Source organism: Sabethes cyaneus, chromosome 1 (assembly GCF_943734655.1).
Source record: "Sabethes cyaneus chromosome 1, idSabCyanKW18_F2, whole genome shotgun sequence".
NCBI lineage: Eukaryota > Metazoa > Arthropoda > Insecta > Diptera > Culicidae > Sabethes > Sabethes cyaneus.
In genome coordinates, this window is record NC_071353.1 from 41,483,527 (window position 1) to 41,506,408 (window position 22,882).

General features: G+C 40.5%; 2 protein-coding genes across 2 annotated transcripts in view; both read right to left on the reverse strand.

The window, feature by feature from the left end:
• LOC128733188 (uncharacterized) overlaps window positions 1-22,882 on the reverse strand; it is a 599,692-nt gene that overhangs the window by 42,550 nt on the left and 534,260 nt on the right. The gene's annotated exons all lie outside the window — the stretch shown is intronic.
• LOC128733187 (hexamerin-1.1-like) lies at window positions 12,947-15,085 on the reverse strand. The gene has a single exon (XM_053826860.1). It carries the CDS (start codon window positions 15,083-15,085, stop codon window positions 12,947-12,949), a length of 2,139 nt encoding a protein of 712 aa, XP_053682835.1.

A 22,882-nucleotide genomic window follows, 5' to 3' on the forward strand; every position in this document is an offset into this window, starting at 1 on the left:
CTATTCTGTTTTATGGTTCGATTTGGCAATTTGCTAGCTCGATACGACTTGATTCCGTCCCGGAGTCGAATTCTCCTCACGGTACTATGGGCAGCACTGAATTTTCTGGCCAAATCACGGTCTGACAGATTGGAATTCCTCTTGATGGTGTTCAAAATCTTACCACGCAGTTTCCGGTCGACCGTTCCACCTCGATGATTAGCTTGCGGCTTCCGAATCGTCGTCAATGTTTCCTTATACCGTTTGATAACGCGCCATACGGTATTTCTGAGCAATTTTATCTGTTTAGCCAGCCTAGATGCAGACCACAATGGATTTCCCAAATAACTGTTCACAATTTTTCCCTTCTTTCGGCTTCCATGTTGTTTGTTTGCAAAATACAGTTGTTTTGCGGAATGTCAAAAATACATAGGTGAAGCTAACAAAATTTCCGACACGTGGACTCCAAGAACTTCCAAATCCGTCCACCAAGAGTGCCACAATCTGAGCAAAAGTTTGTTCCTATTCCAAATGAAGCAAGCTTTAAAATCAGTGAATCTTGGCTTTAAAGGTCTACCCGTGGTTTAATTTAAATCAGAAAGTTTTAGAATTTTAAACAAGTACTGTTCACTCAACAAGTCTGCATCGAACTGTAGGGATATACATTTGATGACACACTCAATTATATTTACAGCGTCTGAAGATTGATTTTAATGAGGTCGAATGCGCAGTTATGAGCTATCGTCATACTGCCGAAGGTTTCTGTAGCCGGTCTACCAACAAGACTAGAAACAACGAACACAGGAAAAGCCCAACGTTCACCACAAAGTAATTGACGAGATTGGCACGCTTTCGTTCAGCAGGACACCGACGATGCGGATGTAAAGCTCTCTTGACGATACACCTATTTCACTGCAAATCTACAGCAGCGGAGAGGGCTTCAGCGGAAACGAGCTATTATAGTGCTCGAGGAAACAATGTGGTGGAAGATCGTTCACAAGGAGCTGACGCTGTCGTTATCTCCGATTGCCTAGGGCCAGATTTGTATAGACAAGACAGACACACCGTTTTGCCTTACCTACATTTGAGGCTAGTGCAAATAATTATGATTCGGTAATGACACCTGAGAAACCTACGCATAGAAATATTACTCTTGAGTGTAGTTTTTCATCCCATAATTGTCGTCATTCCCAAAGCAGGAATTCAACTTCGAACCCAGTTCAAAAAAAAAAGTTTCACCCAAAAACCAAAGCAGTATCAAATAGAAAAATGCGTCAAACGAGAACTTTTAATCTCGAATTCCCGCCGATTGACTCTGCAAGAAAAGGGGACGATTCATGTGTGAAGCAAAAGTTGGAAGTTTACCCGGATAAGTTGAAGAAAAAATAAATTTTCAATTCCGAGAACAGGATCGCAGTCGACTCCGTGGATGAGGAATATAAAAATTGCAAAAGTTTTCTATTCCTTCCACGAGAGCGCGCTTACTTGTCTGCATGTGGTGGGAGTCGGTACGGTCGGTACACGCAGCACGGACGGCGGAAAAGCGAAAGTCGTTCCTGCATATTTATACTTATATTAATGTTCTGTAACCTCCTGCATTTGCGTCCTTAACCGACTTCGGTTACCAGGGTGACGCGTTACCCCCATTGGATCAGAAACTGGCTGGAAGCTGTGCTTCCTTCCGACGAAGGTTGCTAATTTCAAATTTTCTGATTTTTTTTTTACCTCACACAACCGTTGTTGGGAAATTTTCAGTGTTTGCCGAGCGGTAGCTTTACGCCTACCCGGAGAGTTTTTTCTCTGCTTTTTCGCAAGCAAAATTCTTTTCGCATTTAATCTACTTAGAAAGTTTCGTATCTTGAATAAACAAAAAGGGAAATAAGGGAAATGGCTCGAAAATGATACTTTAAGAATGTTTCAGCTCACAAGGACGTTCGTTTAGGTTAATGAAAAAATTGATTATCCTTTGCCGGGGTTGCAGGCTTACGGTGAAAAAAATAACGGTAAGCTGCTTTATTTCCAAATCATTAGGGCAGCTTAAACAGGTCTTTCAATGCTCTTGGCCTACAATATACCGGTACAACGCTGCATTTATGAGTCTAAACGGAACAGGTTGCTGCACGGCTATAGGTTCATCCGTTGGTTAAATTATCATTAATCGATTTTCGATTTTAATTAACCATTTCCGATTCAGCTCAAATTTGACAGAGTTACCATCTAGACTACTATTAAACGCGTTTTTTGAGAAACTCAGTATTTTAGTTTTATTTTGTTGTTTAAAAAAAAGCATTAACAGTGTACAATTTTTTAAGAAGTGAAATTGTATTATCTACAACTTTGTTTGTCGAATCTTACGGTGAACATGCTCTTGGAAATTTGCAGTGCTTGGAATAGTACACAAAAATAAGCAATTGCGAATTTGATGTGAGAGACGAGAAGCGTGGAAAACTTTCGAAAAAAAAGTTCGATAACAGTAAACTTCAAGCACTTTTGGATAAAGTTGATACACCATCGCAAAAAAACTTGCGAATCAACTGAATGTGATTTAAGAAGCCATCACCTCAATACGATTGAAAGCCATGGGATGGGAATCCAGAGGATCGGAAAATGGGTTCCACATAACCTGAATAAAAGTCAGCAGGAAAACCGAAAAATTCCTTTAGCTTGTATATGTTAAATGCTGCTCGCCAGGTACAAAACAATGTCATTTCACTATATGGACGAAAAACAATGCTTTGTGTTTGGTGATTGCTGTGTTAGAGAAGCGCGCCTTGTTAAGGGGGCATATCGGTCTGCACTGCGGTGTATGCCACTCCTGGTAACGAGAGCAGTACTTTTGTTCTTCATTTTGTAAAATTGTTTCCAAAAGCACCTTTTCGCCAGGGTAATTACGATATTTTCTAGAACTCAAATTCACATGATTTGAATGAATCATGTTGTTTGGTTTAAATATCTTTATGAAGTAAGGCTCAACAGCGCGCAATTTAATTCTAAAAACATCAACTGAAGGCTGTTTCCCTGCTACTACTGGGATGTAAACAGCGAGTTTATGAGACGTAAATACCCAGTGATTGATATCTTTTCTTCTCCGCTGGGTTTACGATAAAACTTTTATTTTTTGTTTTCTTGAAAGGCAGAAGCTAGTTTGTTTATGTGCTCTGTATAATCTCAAATTAATTCTAGGTTATAGGATCATCAAATTCAGTTGGGTTCATTTACATATTATTTATTAAATGTTTACTATACAAAGCGCCAGAAGCTACTATATCTCTAATTCAAGACTAGTCACTGAAAATTCGCGACTACAGCTTGATTTAAAACTAGACGGACAATGCGTCAAAACAGAGCTTATATTGAATTTAAAAAAATTAAGTAATAAACGGAAAACCAAGTTAGACTGCCTTAAGCCACGTACACAGATTCGACGCATATTATTAAAGAGTGAAATTCTTACATTATCGTACAATTACCGAATTGTAGCATACAGTTTTTTATTTAAATTTTATTTTTTAAATTTTTAAATTTTTATTTAAAAAAAGCAAAGCCATGGGTATAAACGTCCTTAAGAACTTGATCCTTCTTCATCGACAGATTTCGCAGCCGGTTATTAGAGTACAGGAAAACAACGGGGCTAGTGTAAAGATCCTATTGACTCAATAGCGGCACCGCCCAGTCGAGATTCAAACCTACGATGATTGGCTTGTTAGACCAGTATCGTATCCCGGAGCTGACCGGGCGGGCTTCAAATTTTGTATCTTTATACGAAATCCATTAAAAGGTCTTTGGTATCAATACTTAAAGGATGGATTGAGCTATAAGACCCGTTAGTGTATACATTCACAGTTTTACGCCATGCCTCCGTTTGTGTCCTGAAACAAACACTTTTACTTTTTATGTCATTTAAGTAGTCTTCATATGCCAAGAAGGCGGGGTCTCGCAAGCGCCCTAAGATTCGTCTTCAGTAGCAGCAACCACACGCTTGGTGTCTGTAATGATCGTTCGTGCCAGGGATGAAGGGCCATAGAGGGGGAAATTTAACCTTGAAATGTTTCGTTAATTTTCACTATCTAGCGATTGGAATTAGATTTGTGGATCCTGTCCTGGTTTTTGTAAAATGGACCGTTTGTGAATTCTGTGGTAAAATGGACCTTTTGTGTTTCTCAAATGAATCGGCGCTATTCGAGTTTTTTCCCCGGCCTTTGAGATAGTTTTAACAGCTTTAATTAGGTTTTACTATGTAATTGGGGGTAAATACCGCCTTGTTAGCACCGGGGTACGATCTGGGCTAACAAGCCAGCCGTCGTATGTGCGAATCTCGATTGGGCGGTGCCGCTATTGAGTCAATAGGATCTATGCACTAGCCCCGTTGTTTTCCTGTACTCTAATAGCCGGCTGCGAAGTCTGTCGATAAAGAAGGGTCAAGTTCTTAAGGACAATGTTGATTTCAGATAATCGCCGCCACCACAATGTTTGTTCGATTTAATCGACGTTTTTCGGCGAAATAAGTATGAAGATTTAAATTACCAGTTAGTCCGGACGTTTCGAGCTATTAAGGACAATGTTGCAAATTCTCATCACGATGAAGGCTCATCACCTGCTCGTCAGCGATTTGAATTTTATCAACTGGCAACTCGATCGTATCCTGATTGCTCGCGATGAATCGCCGACGCAAAAACTGATGAGCAAAATATGAATGGATTACGCTCGCAAATACTCGCTCGGTATCTCTGTCTCACACTCATCGCTAATCATCGTTACTTGCTGTCATCCAACCAAGAATGTATTTTGCGATGAAACGTAAACAAGTATATTTTTTGGCAAATTACAAAAAAAAATATTGCTCGTTCAAAAATAAAACGATATTCGTACCACATATAATAATTAGTAACTTTCCAAACGTCAACATATACTTGCGATGCCATACACAACCAGTAACTTCAAGCGGCACACGGACAAACAAAATGGTTTCAAGATTTAGTTTCAATGAAATGCAAACCTGGTGCAATATTATTATTATTATTTGGTGGCTAGAAGGTTCGAAGCTATCAAAAATAATACATCTTCTTGTGTGACTAACGATGAAGGTTGATAATAAAAATATCGTCGGCCACTGTTCAAAATTTGATCCTGCCAACAAGTCTGAAAAATCGCTTGTATATTGTAAACATTTGCAAACGTTGCTAGTGCTTGTCATTGTCACGAAAAAAAGATTTATGCTGCACTAAACGTGAATGTAGAAAAATTATGAATAACATGTTAAAATAATTTTATGAGATTAAAAGTCTTCCGGGTGTAGAAGAACGTTATGGTTTGAAGCGCATTTAGGTATTCTGTCGCAAAAATGTATATTCCAAGTACCTCAGGTGCTAATAGTCGAACTAAAAAACCCAAAAACCAACATAAGTGTTAGGTACAAGTTTTTTTGACGGTATAATTCAATATCCGACAGCGCTTTTGCCTGTTTTCCAAAATTGATAAATCATAGCTGCTCATCGCGATGAGTAAAATGCGAGGTATTCGTTTTTGATTAACATCACTAGCGATCAAATCATTGCATGAAAAAGAGTGAGTGGTAGGGTAATTTGCCAATTGTTGCACACCTAAGGCAGGAACGTTCAGTTTATCTAATCTCTCGGGGAAACTATTTCGTTACTAAAATCGAAATTTGTCCTATAAACAAAATGACCTTTCACTAAAACATTTAGTATGTTTTCATAGCCTGGAATATTGCACATATTATGCAATTTGAGGTTTTGTTCAACAGCATACAGACCCAATTGTTGTCCACTTGATTAATGTCCTTTGCCTAATATTATACACCTTCAATCCAATTGTTGCACGGCAAAGAAAATATGGAATTAGCAGAAATACCAAGTACAGAAAACTGACACATGAAGAAGAACTCCTTAAAAACAGATTTATCAATTATCCGTACCGTACCGTTACCATTTTGTCACGTATTTGAACGTAATTCAATCTTCACCGAACAATAGTTTACAAGAACAGGTAAAAAATTATTGCATGGAATTAATATATGTATTAATTAAAATTAATTAATATAATTTTATTTTCCGGTATCTTTCCTTTTTCAAATTTAAATGCGGTATACGTTTTTGGCTGGGATTTGGTTTTTTCAAATGCAAAGTTTTTCGATTTTTTACATTCGAGCGTATAAGAAAAACCTCGACTTTTAAGTTCTTTTAGCCACAACATAACTTTTTTCTCTGTTTAATAGAAGCTGAAGCATTGTTTTTCGTTATTATGTTCATTTCTCAAGAATTTCTCATAATAAACTTCCGCACACATGGTTCCGTTAATCGACTGTGGATTACGGATACGAACATTATTTTCTATTCACGAAAATTGTTACATGCTGGTAATATCATTAGGCTTTTGCTGATTTAGTCTCCAGAGAAATCGAAAATTATTGGTATTGTTTTAATCCGACATCCAAATAGTGGTAAATTTTCAATAAAAGTTGGATCAAGTAAGAATGGTACAGTAGGGCCTAGCTTAGCGGCATATGCGGATGGTGTGCAAGAAATGGACAAAATCCTAAATTTTTTTCCAATTATTAACCACTATGCATAAGAACACAAAAATAGTAACATATAGTTATTTAATTAATCAAACATTATGAATGTGGGTATTTTGAAATGCATACGAAGTAATATGGGGTAAATTTGCTTTTTGTTGAGATCTATAAGCTTAAATTTGATGAGTGATTTCTTAATTCACACTGTAAGCATTCGACGTATTTTGGCTCTACTAAGAGTTGGATTTTATGAGGTAATTTTAATATTCCAAATATTTGTTTGCTAACAATCATGTTTACACATATTTGAAGGTAATGAAATATATTTGTGTTTTGATTGTTTGGAGTGCTGCGATAATATAGATATTCTCAGATATTATTCAAAAACTGAGAAGTGGGCAACAATTGGGTGGTGAGCAACAATTGGCAAACTACCCTAATTCGCTTTTCTCCCACTCTCATTAAATAATTCTCAGCTAGAAAAGCATTGCCAGAGAATTTGACGTTATGGAATCACCTTTGAGTGTGTTTCGAACCGAATCAGTACTTTTATCGATGAATAGCAACATTGCTTAAGGACGTTTATACCCATGGCTTTACTTTTTGGGTAAATTGGGCAAAATGGACAATTTTTGCATTTCGCACAGTATGAAATGGATAGGATTGAATTCTTCCGATGTGTTGGAACATTTGGAAGCTATTTGAGTTTATTTCACGGTTTTTTTACCACGTTTACTTAGCTTTTACCATGATTTTTAGGGATAATAGGGCAAAGTGGACATCTTCCCAAGATGGAACCAGTCAATTCCTTGCAATCTTTTACATAGCAATATGTATCTTGTAAGATTCCCATCTAGCGACTTCTGAATAATTGGGGCTGCGAGCTCATTTTTACCCATTGGCAAGAGCCGCAAGTTTGAGGTCGTGGCACTGTAGGAAGTGTGATACAGGGCTCAACGGTACATATGTTTAGAAATGGTCATACCATCTACCAAAGCTGGGGCAACACAGAGGAGCTGGGTATAGCATTCTTAGTGGCAATCAAGATGGGTAATTGGGTGCTGGGCAAATGGTTCTCAAATGTGCAGGTTGAGGAATAAGTCCCGACTCATCGGCATAAGCATCAAGGACGTGCATAGACCTCATCTTACAATTTTCGGTGACGACAAGGAGGAGCGGGAATACAACCGCTACCCAAAGCATAACATCAAGATCATCATCGGGGATCTCAACACTCATGTCAGTCACGAAAAGAAATACAAACCGATGGTCGAAAGATTCAGTGCACACCAACTGTCAAAATGGAGCAAACGTAGCCTGACAGGAAGAGGATTTTACTTACTTATGTGTCCATGTCCGCCGATCCGGCAGAACAAAGGGATGAAATCAGAGATCTCCACTGCTGACGGTTACCCGCCATGGCTTTTACCTGTCGCCAGGACAGGTTCTCGTCTACAGCCCGGATGTCGTTGGCTAAGCTCCGTCTCCATGAGCCTCTGGGTCTGCCTCTTCTACGCTGTCCTTGTGGATTCCAGTCGAGTGCTGCTCTGCAAACCTCGTTCGCTCCTTTCCTCAAGGTGTGTCCGATCCACTTCCACCTACGCTCACGAGTTTCTGTGGCTATCGGCCGTTGATGACACCGACGATGGAGTTCCTCATTGGATATCCAATTATCAGGCCACCAGGCACGAATAATATATCGCAGGCACCGGTTAATGAATACCTGCAGTTTTTGCGTTGTCTCCGCTGAGACGCACCACGTTTCGCAGGCATACAGCAGTACGGATTTAACGTTTGAATTAAAGATTCGGGTTTTCGTACGTAGAGTGATCTGGTTTGAGCGCCAAATGTTTCGCAGACCTGCAAAGGCACCCCTGGCCTTCCTGATCCGTGTGGCTATATCAGTCTTGGTACCACCATCGGGCGTTGTTTGGCTACCAAGATATTGAAAGACGGCTACCTGCTCAACTTGTTGTCCCGCTACTGTAAAGTTGGTGGAATTGTCAGTGTTCACTACCATAGACTTAGTTTTCGCTACATTGACTGTGAGACCTGCTGCCTGGGAGCTCTCGGAGAGGTCGTCTAACTTGCTCTGCATATCGTTTCGGCGTTGTGCGAGCAAGACAATGTCGTCGGCTAGGTCGAGGTCATTTAGCTGCTCCATCGTTAGAGGATTCCAAGGCAATCCTCGATTTGGTCTACTGTCAATTGCTCCAACTAATATCTCATCCATAACGATGAGAAACAGAAGCGGTGATAAAATGCAGCCCTGTCTCACGCCAGCAGTAACCCTTATGGGGTCGGACAAGACGCCGTCGTGCAAAACCTTGCACGAGAACGCCTCGTACTGAGCCTCGATGAGATGGACTAGCTTATCTGGAACTCCTCTACGCCTAAGAGCGCCCCAGATGTTTTCGTGATTGAGTCGGTCGAACGCCTTTTCGAAGTCAACGAACACCAGCAGAAGAGAGTCCTGGAATTCGTTGATCTGCTCCAATATAATGCGGAGCGTTGTGATATGGTCTACACATGATCGGCCAGCACGGAATCCAGCTTGCTGCCGCCGGAGAGTAGCGTCGATCTTCTCCTGAATCCGGTTGAGGATTACCTTACAGAGTACTTTGAGAGTAATACAGAGCAACGTGATGCCACGCCAGTTACCGCATTCCGTTAGGTCTCCTTAGGGACTTTGACCAATATGCCCTGCATCCAGTCCACCGGAAAAGTTGCGGTTTCCCAAATATTGCTGAAAAGCTGATGCATCATCTGGGCTGACAAAGATGGGTCAGCTTTGAGCATTTCGGCTGAAATACGATCTATCCCTGGCGCTCTATTGGATTTCATACTCTTGATGGCTGCTACAATTTCATCCAGCGATGGCGCCTCCGAGTTCACGCGATTTATTCGACGAACTGTAGGCGTCGTACGCTGCTGGTTTTGTTGGTCTCTGACATTTGAAACTCGGAAGAGTTGTTCAAAATGTTCAGTCCATCGCTTAAGCTGTTCTGTATGGTCAGTCAATAACTGACCAGCTCTGTCCTTTAGCGGCATCTTTGTATTCATCCTAGCACCACTAAGGCGGCGAGAAATATCGTACAACAAACGGATATCACCATTGGCGGCGGCGGTTTCTCCTTGTTCGGCTAGGGAGTTAGTCCAGGCTCTCTTGTCCCGCCTACAAGCACGTTTAACAGCCCTCTCCAGTTCGGCGTATCGTTGACGGGCAGCTGTCTTAGCCGATCTGGTCCGCGCTCGCTCAATGCCGGCTTTCGCCTCTCTCCGCTCGTCGATCTTCCTCCAAGTTTCATCCGAAATCCACTCCCTCCGCCCACTGCGCGCTTTGCCGAGGGTTTCATCACTGGTCGTGATGAAGGCGTTCTTGATGCCGGTCCATTGCTCTTCGACGGTACCACCAGATGGCAACTCCGAGGCTCGAGATTCCAGTTGTTCAACAAAGGCCCTTTTCACCTCAGGATTCTCCAATCGGCGGACGTCGTAGCGGCACCCAACTTTCTCCTCCCGTCGTTGGACACGTGCGACGCGCAGACGTATCTCAGCGATAACAAGATGATGGTCGGATGCAATGTCAGCGCTGCGTTTGTTGCGTACATCAAGAAGGCTCCTTCTCCATTTCCGGCTGATGCAGATGTGGTCGATTTGGTTTTCTGTTCGGCCGTCGCGGGAAACCCACGTGACTTTATGTACTGGTCTATGGGGGAAGAGCGATCCACCAATGACCATGTCGTTATTACCACAGAATTCTGTAAACAGCTCCCCGTTTTCGCTCATCTCTCCTAGGCCATGGCGTCCCATGACGCGTTCAAGGTCCGCGTTGTTTGAGCCAATCTTCGCGTTGAAGTCGCCCATGTGAATTTGGATGTCCCCCTTCGGGATTTTCTCAACCACGCTGTTCAGCTGGCTGTAAAAGCTCTCTTTCTCCTGCAGGTCGGCAGCATCTGTTGGCGCATAGCACTGGATTGCCGTAAGGTTCCTAACCCGTGTTCTAAATCTGGCAACGATTATTCGCTCATTTATTGGTTCCCACTTCATCAGGGCCGCATGTGCCCCTGGGCTCAGTAGGAATCCAACTCCTCTTTCTCGAGTAGCATTTTCACCTCGTATGCCAGAGTAGAGCAAGACTTGCCCGGATGATGTCCTGTGTTCGCCAGTACCCGGCCAGCGGACCTCGCTCAGCCCCAGGATTTCAAGCTTCAGGCGGCTAGCTTCCCTTGCAAGTTGAGCCAGCTTGCCCTGCTGGGCAAGGGTCAGTATATTCCATGTTCCGATTCGTGTCCGTGTTTTCATGCTAAAGGTCGTTGCCAATAATCCGGAGAGATTTCTTCTTTCATTTTCATTAACTTTTTGTGTGTTCTGGTACAGTAGGCTGTTAACCTAAGGTCCTTATCCCGCTGATGGGGCTGCCATCTTAATGTGGGCGGGAGCCACTGTGCCCCCTTTCCTGTTAGCATACGACAACCGAAGTTGCGTACCCCAGCCGGCACCTCGTGGAGGTAGGAATAGGAGTTAATGAACAGAGGTTATGGAATGCACATGTTCACCCTTTGCCAGCCAAGGAAGAGGAAGAGGATGACCTGGATGAATCCCTTCTCGAGTACTCTTAGAATACCGTCAAAACAATCATCAACAGCGTAACAGAGAACTTCATCGGGCACTTAGCACGGAGACAGCGAAACGAATGTATGTAACAGGACAATGGATGAGGAGAACGCGGTACGGACAGCAAAGAAGCACGGTACCATTCGGTAGAACGTGGAAAGACGTAGATAGAAGCAGATGCAGCGTACCCAAATCTTCCGGGAGAAAATGCGTTACCGGGAGCGGGAGTATGTGAAGTTGAAGTAACTGTATCGTTTTCAAGGAGCTCTGAAGCTTTGCCGGCGACTAAACACAATCTTAGAGAGGCTCTGTGCCCCGTGTATGTGGCGATAAGCAATGCATTATCTTGCTATTATATTGATCGAAAAGTGACAGAATGGTAGAAGTAACATTTCGATAAACACCTGATTAGCGCCCAAGCAGCGGACCATGGCATTGAGGAAAGCAATTTCGACAATGTGGCAAACGTGGAAACGGTGCATACCCCTACGATAGACGAAGTTAGAACACCATCAATCAGCTCAAGAACAACAAGTTGTCTGGAATGGATGAACCAAGAATCGCTACCGGAGGTGTGTAAGGATGGGGGTATTTAACCTATGAGAACTATTACATGATCACTGCTTTCAATGCTGTCTACGAAGTGCTTTCCCAAATCACATTCCACCGACTCTCACCAATTGTGAACAATAAGAGAGTTTATCAAATCGGCATTGTTCAAGACGTTCAACTACGAACCAAATATTTATGCTGCTACAGATTTTCCAACAAAGTCGTTAATACAGAGCTTCTATCCAGAACACCATTTGTGCATTGATTTCAAAGCTGCATATGATACCATCGACCGCAAAGTATCGGGGTAAGTCATGGGCAGGCATTTTTTTTCGAGAAACTGACCAGACTAGTTAAGGCTATAATGGATTCTACGTCTAGATTATAGTCTCTCATGATAGCTATTCAACATAACGCTACAGGCATTTATGAACGGAGTGTGTATTGAGATGGCGGAGTACAGGTAACGGTAGGGTAATGTTGATGAGTTCGAGATAATTGACGAGCAGTCCTTGGCTTACTGGTGACAGTGGACAAAGATACCAGCCACGAGACTCGATGGCGTATTATCAGCGGAAGTCGTACTTACTTTGAGCTACACAGGCAATTGCAGTCGAACAGAGCAAGCCCTCGCTAGAAACTACAAAACCGCTGGAGAGCCGATCAACGGCGAATAAACCGCCTAACTACCATAGTCTAGTAGTTATCTAAGAGAGTGCGTAAAGCACAATAGCCCCTCCCTGAAGTAATACCGATGAGTCTGGTAGTACCGTATGTTCTAAGGTGCTAAGCAGATTTTCCTACTCGTAAAAAAACGAGTAAGCCCTCGCATAAAGTGCAACGAGTACAAGACGCTCGTTAGAGTGGTTGTTCTTTACTATTATAAAAGGTAGACATTGCTTGAGGAGAACCTGCTGATATCCAAAGTTTTCCCAAACGAGTGCTAAGAACGTTTTTCGGTGGCGTACATAAGAATGGAGCATGAAAGCGAAGAATGAACCATGAACTCGCGCGAACTCGGTGGCGAACCAAGTATTCGTAAAGTGGCTAAAGCTGGAGGAACACGGTGGGCAGAGCATAGTGCAAGAATATCGAACAGTTACCCTACGAAGAAGGTTTTTCGTTCAAATCTGGTAGTAGGTAATTAGCAAGCACGGTAGGCCGAGATGTGTGGAGAAAAAAGATGTACAAATCTAGTTGATTATTGATATTCAGTACCTTTTATTAAACGCAACACTAGTCAGTAAACTATCAAACCATCCATCACACCACGACGTTGATATCCTTTTCGTTTTTGTGGAAGATGAGTGTCTCGTAGTAGTACATGTTCGGTGTGAACCATACCTTCTCGTCAATGGGCCGATCAAACGGATAGCCGAACGGTAACGAATCAACCCAACGGGATCCGGATCCGACGCCACAGTTCAGCGTCCAGTCGTAACTTTCGTACTGCACAGTGGTTGGAGCGTGGTATGGTGAAACGATAAAGTACAGCTGGAATGGCATTCCGCCCTTCTTGCCCTTCGGCAGCATCAGCCTGGACGGCAGTCCGCAGTGTGCTTCGGTCATATCAAGCGGGAATGTCTTTTCGCCGTTATACGCTGCCATTACCCACTTGTACAGCTCGAAGTAGGTGGTGCGGTCCTGGACATACATCGAGAAGCTGACCGAATCTCGGCTGATTACGTTCTTACCGACGACAAAGTCCCACGGGAATACATCCAACAGGACAAAGTTTTCACGATTTTCGTTCACTCCGTAGACATGTCCATACTGGTCGTATTTCGGTCCCAGATAAACACGTACAACACCCTTGACAACCTTATCGGAAACCACATTCAGTTTGACGGTGAATGGAAGATGGTTAAGACGCCATTGGCGTGCTTTAATGATAAAGTCTTCTCCCTGATAGTGGGCAATCTTACCGAATTTCTTAATGTCAGTTTTCTTCATTGTCACTTCGTCGAAGACTTCCACATCGACGGAGTTGGTGATGTCGGCATCGAACCGATCGAAGTACGTGACCAGCTTGTTAACTTCAACAGACTCAATCTTTACTCCAGGGAAGTTAATTTCGTCATACCCGTAATGTGGTAGGTGCTGCTTGAACTCCCAGTACCAGTGAATGATACGTTTGTACAGTTGGTAGAACATTGGATCACGCAGGGAAGTCTCGTAATGCTCCAGAACACCCGGAATAACCTTATGATCATCGAAGTGCTCAACGGAAGCTCCCAAGAGTACACGAGCGATAGTTCCGACATATTTGTAGTAGCGAGTGTTCACACTATCCGGGTTTTGCTGAATAAGATTTCCGAGATATTCGACGGATTCTGGCTTAGTTAGATCGACGTGATTACCCTTCGGATCAACGATGTAACCTTGATCGATAGCTTCCATGATGCGATGTTCGTAATCCAGCAGCTCATCAATTTCGTAGTAATTTTCCGGGGTGTACACATGGTGGAAGTTGTCGCGCGATGGGAAACTAATTCCATTGTAGTAGTGCAAATTCGGATAGTATCCCGTTGAGATGGGTTGATACCAAGAGAATTCCGGAATCACTCCGAGATCGTTCGATAGACGTTCCAGATAATACCGGGCGAGCAGCTGCTGATGGGTGAAGAGGAATAGTTCTCCACGGCGATCCTTGTACAGACCGTACTGTTTGCCACCCATCCAGAAAGGATAGTCACAGTGGAAGTAGTAGTAATAGGTATTCAGACCGATGTCTTCGGTGTAGTAGGAGACCTTCTGGTCAACATTCGTATGGACATACCAGCCGGTATAATTGGTGGGAATAATGGCAGTGTAGACACCGTCGACCTTCTTCATGCCGTAGAATCCTTGCATCTTGTACTGGGCAGCCTTCTGGATGACGTCAGTGTTGAAGAAGTAGTATGGGTAGATTTCATACGGGGCAGGTAGCTCCAAACCAGCCATATCCTTACGATGTATAACAGCAACCGTCACGGCATACACGAACATACCTTCATTCACGTGGAAACGGGCCCAGACCAGCGATTTGTAGAAAGTGTCCCAATCCTTAGCGTAGTAGAATAGATGGAACAACGCCATAACTTGTTTACGGTGAGTGTAGTGCACAATACTAAATATTTCATCGAATGGCAGCATTCCATGCTTGTATATTTCGACAAATTCCTTCACTGCCTCTACATTGGTGTAGTGGTCGTAGTATTCCTCGATATTGTACTGCTTAGAAACTTCCCACAGCTCCGTGTGAACTTCGTGTTGATGAACGTGCTGAAACACTTCCAGCAGTTGTTTTTGTTTCATCAAGAACTCCTTGTCAGCAACGGTAACTTTTCCTTCGGGAACTACAACGTAACCGGCAGCAAAAGCCACCAGCCCCGTTAGCACCACCAGTGCGGTCGACTTCATCTCAAAATGACTTCTGATGTGGAATAGCCGGTGTAGCTTGAGGTTTTATACCTTCGGTATATCACCTGTGATTTCAGAGTTTATCAAGACGACCTATTGATTTTCAGTCGTAACAAAGAATCATTAGACATTCGATTGTAAAAAACAATTAAAACAAAAATCATTCATGATAATAACGTTACCAGCATAATTTATTACCAAAATAGCATTATCACCTGGTGTGTGTGTTATCATACCAGACAAGGCATGCACCGTCGGAAACTGCCAAAATTACCGACCGTTTGGAGCTGTTTGCGCCTCGTTCGTTGCGATTTGCATCACAGGGGAATAAATGTGAAAATAGCATCGTGTATGACATCGACCTCCACCTGCCTTGCCTGCACTGCGCACAGACGTTCATTACGAACCGGTAAGGTTATCGTGCCATTCGACCAACTGACCAGCAGGATGTTCGACTGAATCCACACCAACCGTACAGCAGTACATTATGAATCGGATCCCCCAACGTCGAGAATAATTCTGTGGAACATATTTTACAGTGCATTAAGGAATAAGCCGATATTTTATTGCTGACTGTCAATGGGACTCCGGTACGTGTGGGTGTGCGTATGCAGGAAAGTGCCCTTCTAGAGACCAACGGAGATAAAGTCAGCTCGTTCTACACGATCATCGAACGGGGCCGGTAAATGTTCCTTGTGATTGGCTGCAATTTGGTTACATGTTGGGTCGGCAGAAGTTTAGAATCCTATTTCAGGTTCGCTCCTATATAGGCTACACATCGATATCCAATTTACTGTCGAGTGGGGTCAGAAGGAAAAATATGTTCAAGCTCTTGTAGCTACTATCAGAATGAATTTACCTCCGTCATCAGTGGTTCCGAATTGCCGGTGTAGAATGGGTTGGTTGGTTTGTAATTCGCTTTACTGGTCGAGTGTGTTCTTTAATCGAATAGTTAAAGAGCCGTTAAAGATTTGCCTTCGAGCGGATTGGAAGTTACATCACTAGCAAATCGTGACTGGATGGAAGAGTAAACTATTACTTTTTGTAGATATAGAAAATTTTAAATTAGGCGTCAAACTCAGAAACGATTTTGAAACTATCAAATGGCGAAAAGTCCGTTCGCCATCTAAGTTGATGAACAAGAAACGAAATAAATTTATAATTTATTGTATTCAATTATATGAGCACGCATTAGTAAATTTTCAAAACAACATCGGCTATTATTCTCAGTTTTCAGCCCCATATGCATCGCAGGATTTCGTGCATCGGAAAGTTGAATCGCTTTCCTGCAGATATGGAGCCTCAGAGTTGACGCGAGTAATACTTCGAACCATTGATGAATACCGCCGAGATGTTATTAACTTTTTGGAGTCAGAAGCTTGAAGAAGTGTTGAAACCAGCGATTACCTGGTCGGTACCCATGGTGAGCCCATCCGCATCTTTCACAAGTATCCTTAGATTCGACTAACCTCATGTTTTTGTCAAACCTTTTAAACATTTTTAGGCAGTGGGAAATTATTATTGATATTATAATTTGTTGAAACTTAGTGATAGGTTATACAGAAGATAGTAGTTTTCACTGTATAAGTCTCTTAAACTTAATACTTTCAAAACTTCTTTGGGATAACAGTCAGAAATATGAAAATATGTATATTTTCTTCAGCTGCCTTGGCGAAAATTTGCATTTGTAAACAATTAAACAAGACAATCAGTCAATCAAACAATAAAACAAACAATCAAGAATAGAACTTTACAGCAACCAATGATTGTTTTTATTACCAACCCTTCTCCCACGTTGACGACATTTTAACAATTCGATGCCTTTTTCTCAATAGCCCAATAGTACAATACATTCTAACGGGTGACGACTAAAATTTTGGAATTTTTTTCTCAAGCTATCAAACGAAAGACGAAGATACATGAAAAAAATCTGATCTACCGAAATTAAAGATACATTATCCATTGTTGAAAAAACATTAGTGTACATTTGAAAACGGTCCGTAATCGGCTGTTCGGCGAAGCTTGCGTTTGACGTCGAAACAGAAGCGTTGTACGGCCGTCATGTCAACTTTTGCGAATGCATCTCTTGAGTCTACCAATAAACTTTTTGCAATTCGTGGTTCTCCAGTTATTCTTGTACACCAAGGAACTCAAAATCCCGAAGAAATCTTCGATTCGGCGCACTGAGACAGATTTTTCGGGTCGTGGTTTTTGGGTAAAAATGGGATCGAATGGGTATTCAGGAACGATTGTGTTGTTTGGCGTAATGCGATGATGCTTTATCCGGCTAAAACACGTATTGTCCATCTGCATGATGTAGAAACGGGATCAAAATTTTCTTCAAACATTCGTCTGCTGCATCTTATTTGATAGCCAAACTAGAGGGCTTGTTACTGAAGAAACGAGAAAGAGAACGATGTCCTTCTGCGTCCATAATTTTGGCTGGTCTTCCACTACCCTGCTTGAGAATAGTTGTTGGGCATCTTAGGATATGATAAACAGTCGAAGGCGCAACATATTTGCTTTTTAAATTAATGTTGTACCGTATACTTTTTGCCCAAATTTCTGTTGCAGTTCGTAGAAGTGTACAACCCGCTCCCGAAAAGCTTCTTGTTTCGACGCCATTTTTAGCAAAACTGGGCAAGCATAAACAAAACAAAAAACTACAAGGTATACAGCCCTAAGGGTTGTACGAAAGGGTGACGTGGACAGATCATCAGATCAAAGACTAATGTAAACTGCATTTCTGGCATATGTATGTTTATAAGAATCTGTGAGTGCCATTGTTTAAGTGGATGTTTAAACGAGAAGAACGAAATATTCCGATTCAATTCTTCATTTAATGCAATGGTGGCTTTGAAAATACGTGGACGGGGGTTCATAAGTACAATGCCTGCAACCTTTGAGACACAGAAATTTCTTTTAAAAATCATTTGTGTGCATCATAAAGGTTGAAATGGTAATGAATTATCCTCTTACCACAGGGGTGAGGGGTCTCAAAGCATCATAAAATTAATAAATTCGAAATAAATTCATGCCTCCAAAAAACCTCACACAACAAATTTGGTGCCATTTGCTTGATTAGTTCTTGAGTTTTAAAGAAATTTGTATTTCATTTGTTTGGGATCTCCCCTTCTTCAAGAAAGCAAAGGTTCTAATCCACCATAGAAAAATACCACCCCCCCCCTTCTGTTAAAAGACGGATGGGTCTCATTGTACCATAGAAATTCCTACCTTCTAAAACCCCCACATGCCAAATTTGGTTTCATTTGCTTGATTAGTTCTAGAGTTATGAGGAAATTTGTATTTCATTTGTATGGGAGCCCCCCCTCTTACGACCTCTTAAAATTGCTTTCGTATCCCCCTAAAGAATTGCTGGTCATTTTATCTATCCAATGACATAAGCATCATAAGCACATAAGAGCATCTTACCTCCAAAAAGCCCCACAAGCCAATTTTGGTTCCTTTTGCTCGAACATTTCTCGAGTTATGAGAAAATTTGAATATTATTTGTATGGGTCCCCACCTCCTAAAGACGGGAGGGGTCTTAATTTACCATAGAAAAAAATTTTGCCTTCTGAAACCCCTACATTCCAAATTTGGTTCCATTTGCTTGATTAGTTCTAGAGTTTTGAGGAAATTTGTATTTCATTTGTGCGGGAGCCCCCCCTCTTAGAAGGAGAAGAGCTCTCAGTATACCATAGAAAATTAATCCTGCCTTCTGAAACCCCCACATGCCAAATTTGGTTTTATTTGCTTGATTAGTTCTTGAGTTTTGAGGAAATTTGTGTTTCATTTGTATAAGAGCCCCCCCCCTCTTACGCCCCCCTTAAAATTGCTTTCTTATCCCCCTAAAAAATTGCTGGTCATTTTATCTATCCAATGACATAATAATTGTTGTTGGGGTTTGTCACCGTAAAATTCTATATGTTACTCTTGTTGACTTTTTCGGTGAGAAATAAGAACTAAAATGTTTTCAGCGGACGTTTCGACTTACTATGCCTCAGTCATTTACTACGCGTTGAACATCTATTCTCACTGCCTCGTCCTTTATAACTGTTATAAAGGACGAGGCAGTGAGAATAGATGTTCAACGCGTAGTAAATGACTGAAGCATAGTAAGTCGAAACGTCCGCTGAAAACATTTTAGTTCTTATTTCTCACCGAAAAAGTCAACAAGAGTAACATATAGACATAATAATTGTTCAGTTTTGTTCAGTAGTTTAGTAATTATTAGCATTTGAAATCTTTCATTCAAACGTTACACTTTTTTTTTCGTTTCACAAAGTGCTACCCAGTCCCAGTATAGTAAACAAAGACGTAGCTCTACGTCAAAATATTAACAAAAAGAGAAGAGAGAGCTAACACATACAGACTCTCATTTCTCTCTGAGCTCGTTTGATGTTGAGCATAAGGGCCGCGAAAAAATTCCAAAATTTTAGTTGCCACCCGTTATTCCGGTTGGAAGATCGAGGAGGTACCCGAGCAGGAACGAAGAGCAAAATGATATCAAAATGTGTTATGGAAATCGAATGACTCGTATAAAAATTTGGACTTGTTTTGACTGACATAGTTGGTAAAATAACAAAAAATAATATCAAAATTTTGCTCCTTTTAGGCCAAAAGAATAACTACTTGTGTTATTTGAATAACAAAGCAATAACATGACTGTAGTCAGAGTTTAGAATAACATATTTTAGTATTATTAAGGTATTGAATAACAAATGCAGAAGCATATGAGGTATTAAAAAATCATTTTATAAAATATTTATAATCTAAAATCTTTTTAATCAATATTTTTTTTTATGAAATATATCGAATGTCATTTTAAGGTCAAAATAAGATATAACAAAATCAGTTATTAAACTTATCTTACATCTTACAACCACTGTTTAAAATATCTACTCAATAACAAAATATGTTATCATTGTATCTCCATATCTATTCAACAAAATATAGCATAATAACACAGTTTGATATTGTTTTTATATTATTTTGCTCTTCGCAGCTGCTCGGATAGAGATAGGAGTTGCTGAATAAGAGGTTAACGATATCTATGGGGTATATTTTATAGCTGCAATAGAGGTTTTCCGTCATTTTTTTTTCATTAAATGTTCGGTTTTGATTCTTAGAAATGATTCCTATATAAAACTTTCTTTAATCGAACCTCTAACTACTGTAAAATTGAAAAAAAATAAAATACGTGTATTTCAACCTGTCACTTCTCCAATGCATTACACCATTGGCACACACTCTTTACTCTTGTGGCAAGCAACACCCGAAACAAAAACCCGATTTAATGACTTGAAAGGAACCTTTGTTATAGCATGTTATTTTTCATTTGATTTGGGCATTTTCATCAGCTAGAATAGCAAATCGGCTTGTCTCGATAATTTTTGATTGAAATGAAGTTTTGATGATATGTTGGATACCACGCAAGCAATCATTTTCATTAAACGTAATTTTTTTCACCAAGACTAACTTCTCAACAGGAGGTATTTAGAAATGAGCTTATTTTTTGACGTCAGGCCTTCGTCTTTCAGGAAGGTAGCTGGTATAGGGTGTCATTCCAAAAAATCTTTCTCGAAAAGTGGTCAGGTTTTGAACGCTAATAGCTTAGTGGTTTCCCGAACGATTTTCAATATTCTTACACTAATCGATAGGAATATCTTCTAAGAATTGGCCCAAATAAAGAAAAGTATGGATTCTTGATGTTGAACTATTGAAAAATTGAAAATAATGAACTTATATTTTACCAAAATTCTCGCTTCGTGATTGGTTGGAAGATTCTTTACGATGATCTTAACCTATACCAATTTAATATCTGTGCTTGGGAAGTAAGCCAAAACAAGTGACCAAGTTACCTCATTTCAACAAGATTTCTTAACACCGCGATTAAACCTAGACAATTTTGAAATCCTTGCTTGGGAAGTATGCCAGAAAGAGTGACAAAGCCCCCTCGTGCCAACAAATTTCTTCCGAACGCGATTAAATCCAGTTCAATTTGATGTCTGTGTTGGAGAAATGTGCAAGAAAAAATGACAAGTTCGTCGTCCCAACAGATCGCAAATTCTTTACCGCGAGACGAATAAACCTAGGCGAATTTGATATCTGTGTTGGAAAAATGTGCTACAGCTGTAATGTTCGGTTATAATATGACTGTATGAATACGCATGCTTGCCGTTTCATTAGAAGTGTAGTGAAAAGATGTGCTGTTGATAAAATAGGATTGAATTGGTAAAATCTCTTCAACGTGGGGAACCATGGGTAATAAAAATAATCCTTAATTTCTGCAAGGTAGCAGGAAAGCAATAGTTTGTGTTCTTAATTTTGTTAAATTGTTTCCAAATGCACATAGAAATAACTCTGAAATCTTTTGAGGATTAAACGTATGCAATGTTACTACTTTGATAAATGTTACATACAACGCACGTAGCATGTATACATGTTGCATTCAGCATGTATACATGAAGAATCGAATGATTACAAGCATGGATACATGCTACTATCACTACAAAGAGACTTACGTAGTCCTGCGTCACCTATATATGCGGTCGTGTCTTGTACACAACCCCTGATTTTTTTAAATTTATGTCTTAAAACTACTTATTTGATCAAAATGACGCCGAAGGAAAAGTTGTGACAAATTAAGTATATTTCAAAACAAAAATTACACTGAAAGAAAAAACTTGGCAAAATCAAGATAATAATTATAAAATTTGAATATTCTCAAAATAACCCCTTCAATTTGTCTTATTATTTTAAACATACACACTGAAAAAAGCACCGAATTCGGTAAAATTTTGACGAAATCTCAACAATCGACCGTTCTTTAAAATGTTTATGTTACCACACGTTACTAAAGATCCGTAAACGTCGATATGCACCATCGAAATTTTTATCGAACGTTGAGCTGTTGAGAATTTTACCGAATTTGGTACTTTTTTTTAAGTATGTAGATTAAATTATGCCCTAAAATCTAGTAAAGAATTACTTATGGACACTTTTCTAATATTTTTTTGAAGTATGTATTTGAAATTTCTATTTGATTAGGGTCAATTCACGCCAAGTATCCGCAGGCTTGGTTGTGCTCACCCAAGTAACAATTTGGGTTTGTTTTGCACTCTTATGATTGCATTTCAGACCAAAATTGGTCATGAAAACCGCCATAAGAGTACAATGTAACTCACATTGTTGTTTGGGCATCTTCGCCGTAAAAAGACAGACTTATATGCATCTCACAACGACCAAGTGTCAAAGCAAAAATCCTAATTTGGAGGCGGTTGGTCCTCCCTACGATTAAAAGTAATATTTACTTTTTTAAAGGAAAGACTCGTTTTGTCAATCCCTTTTATTTTCTTTTGCTAATAGGTGTATTTGGAAATATTAGGTTTAGAATGAAACTATTTTCACATTTTCACAGTCCAATTACAATTATTACAATCAAAAATAATCGAGTCAAAAATGGTTTTGAAGCGCTTCAAGCTGGAAATGCTCATATAGAAATCAACACGTCTTCGGAACTTAATTCAAATGTTTGTCAACGCTGTGTTCTTTATCATACATATGCGTCTTACTGATAAACAATCGTCATAGTGAATTTTAACATGCTGATGCTTGATTTTTAAGCAGTTTCTTTGAACAAATCATTATATTTCGCAACCAGTAAGAGATAGATAGTTACCATATGCAGCAAAGTTGCTTATTTGAGAGTGTTCTACAATTTTTGTGAAGACAAAATATTTCTTTTGACACATTTAACAAACAAAAATATGCATCACCCTATTAGGGGGATTC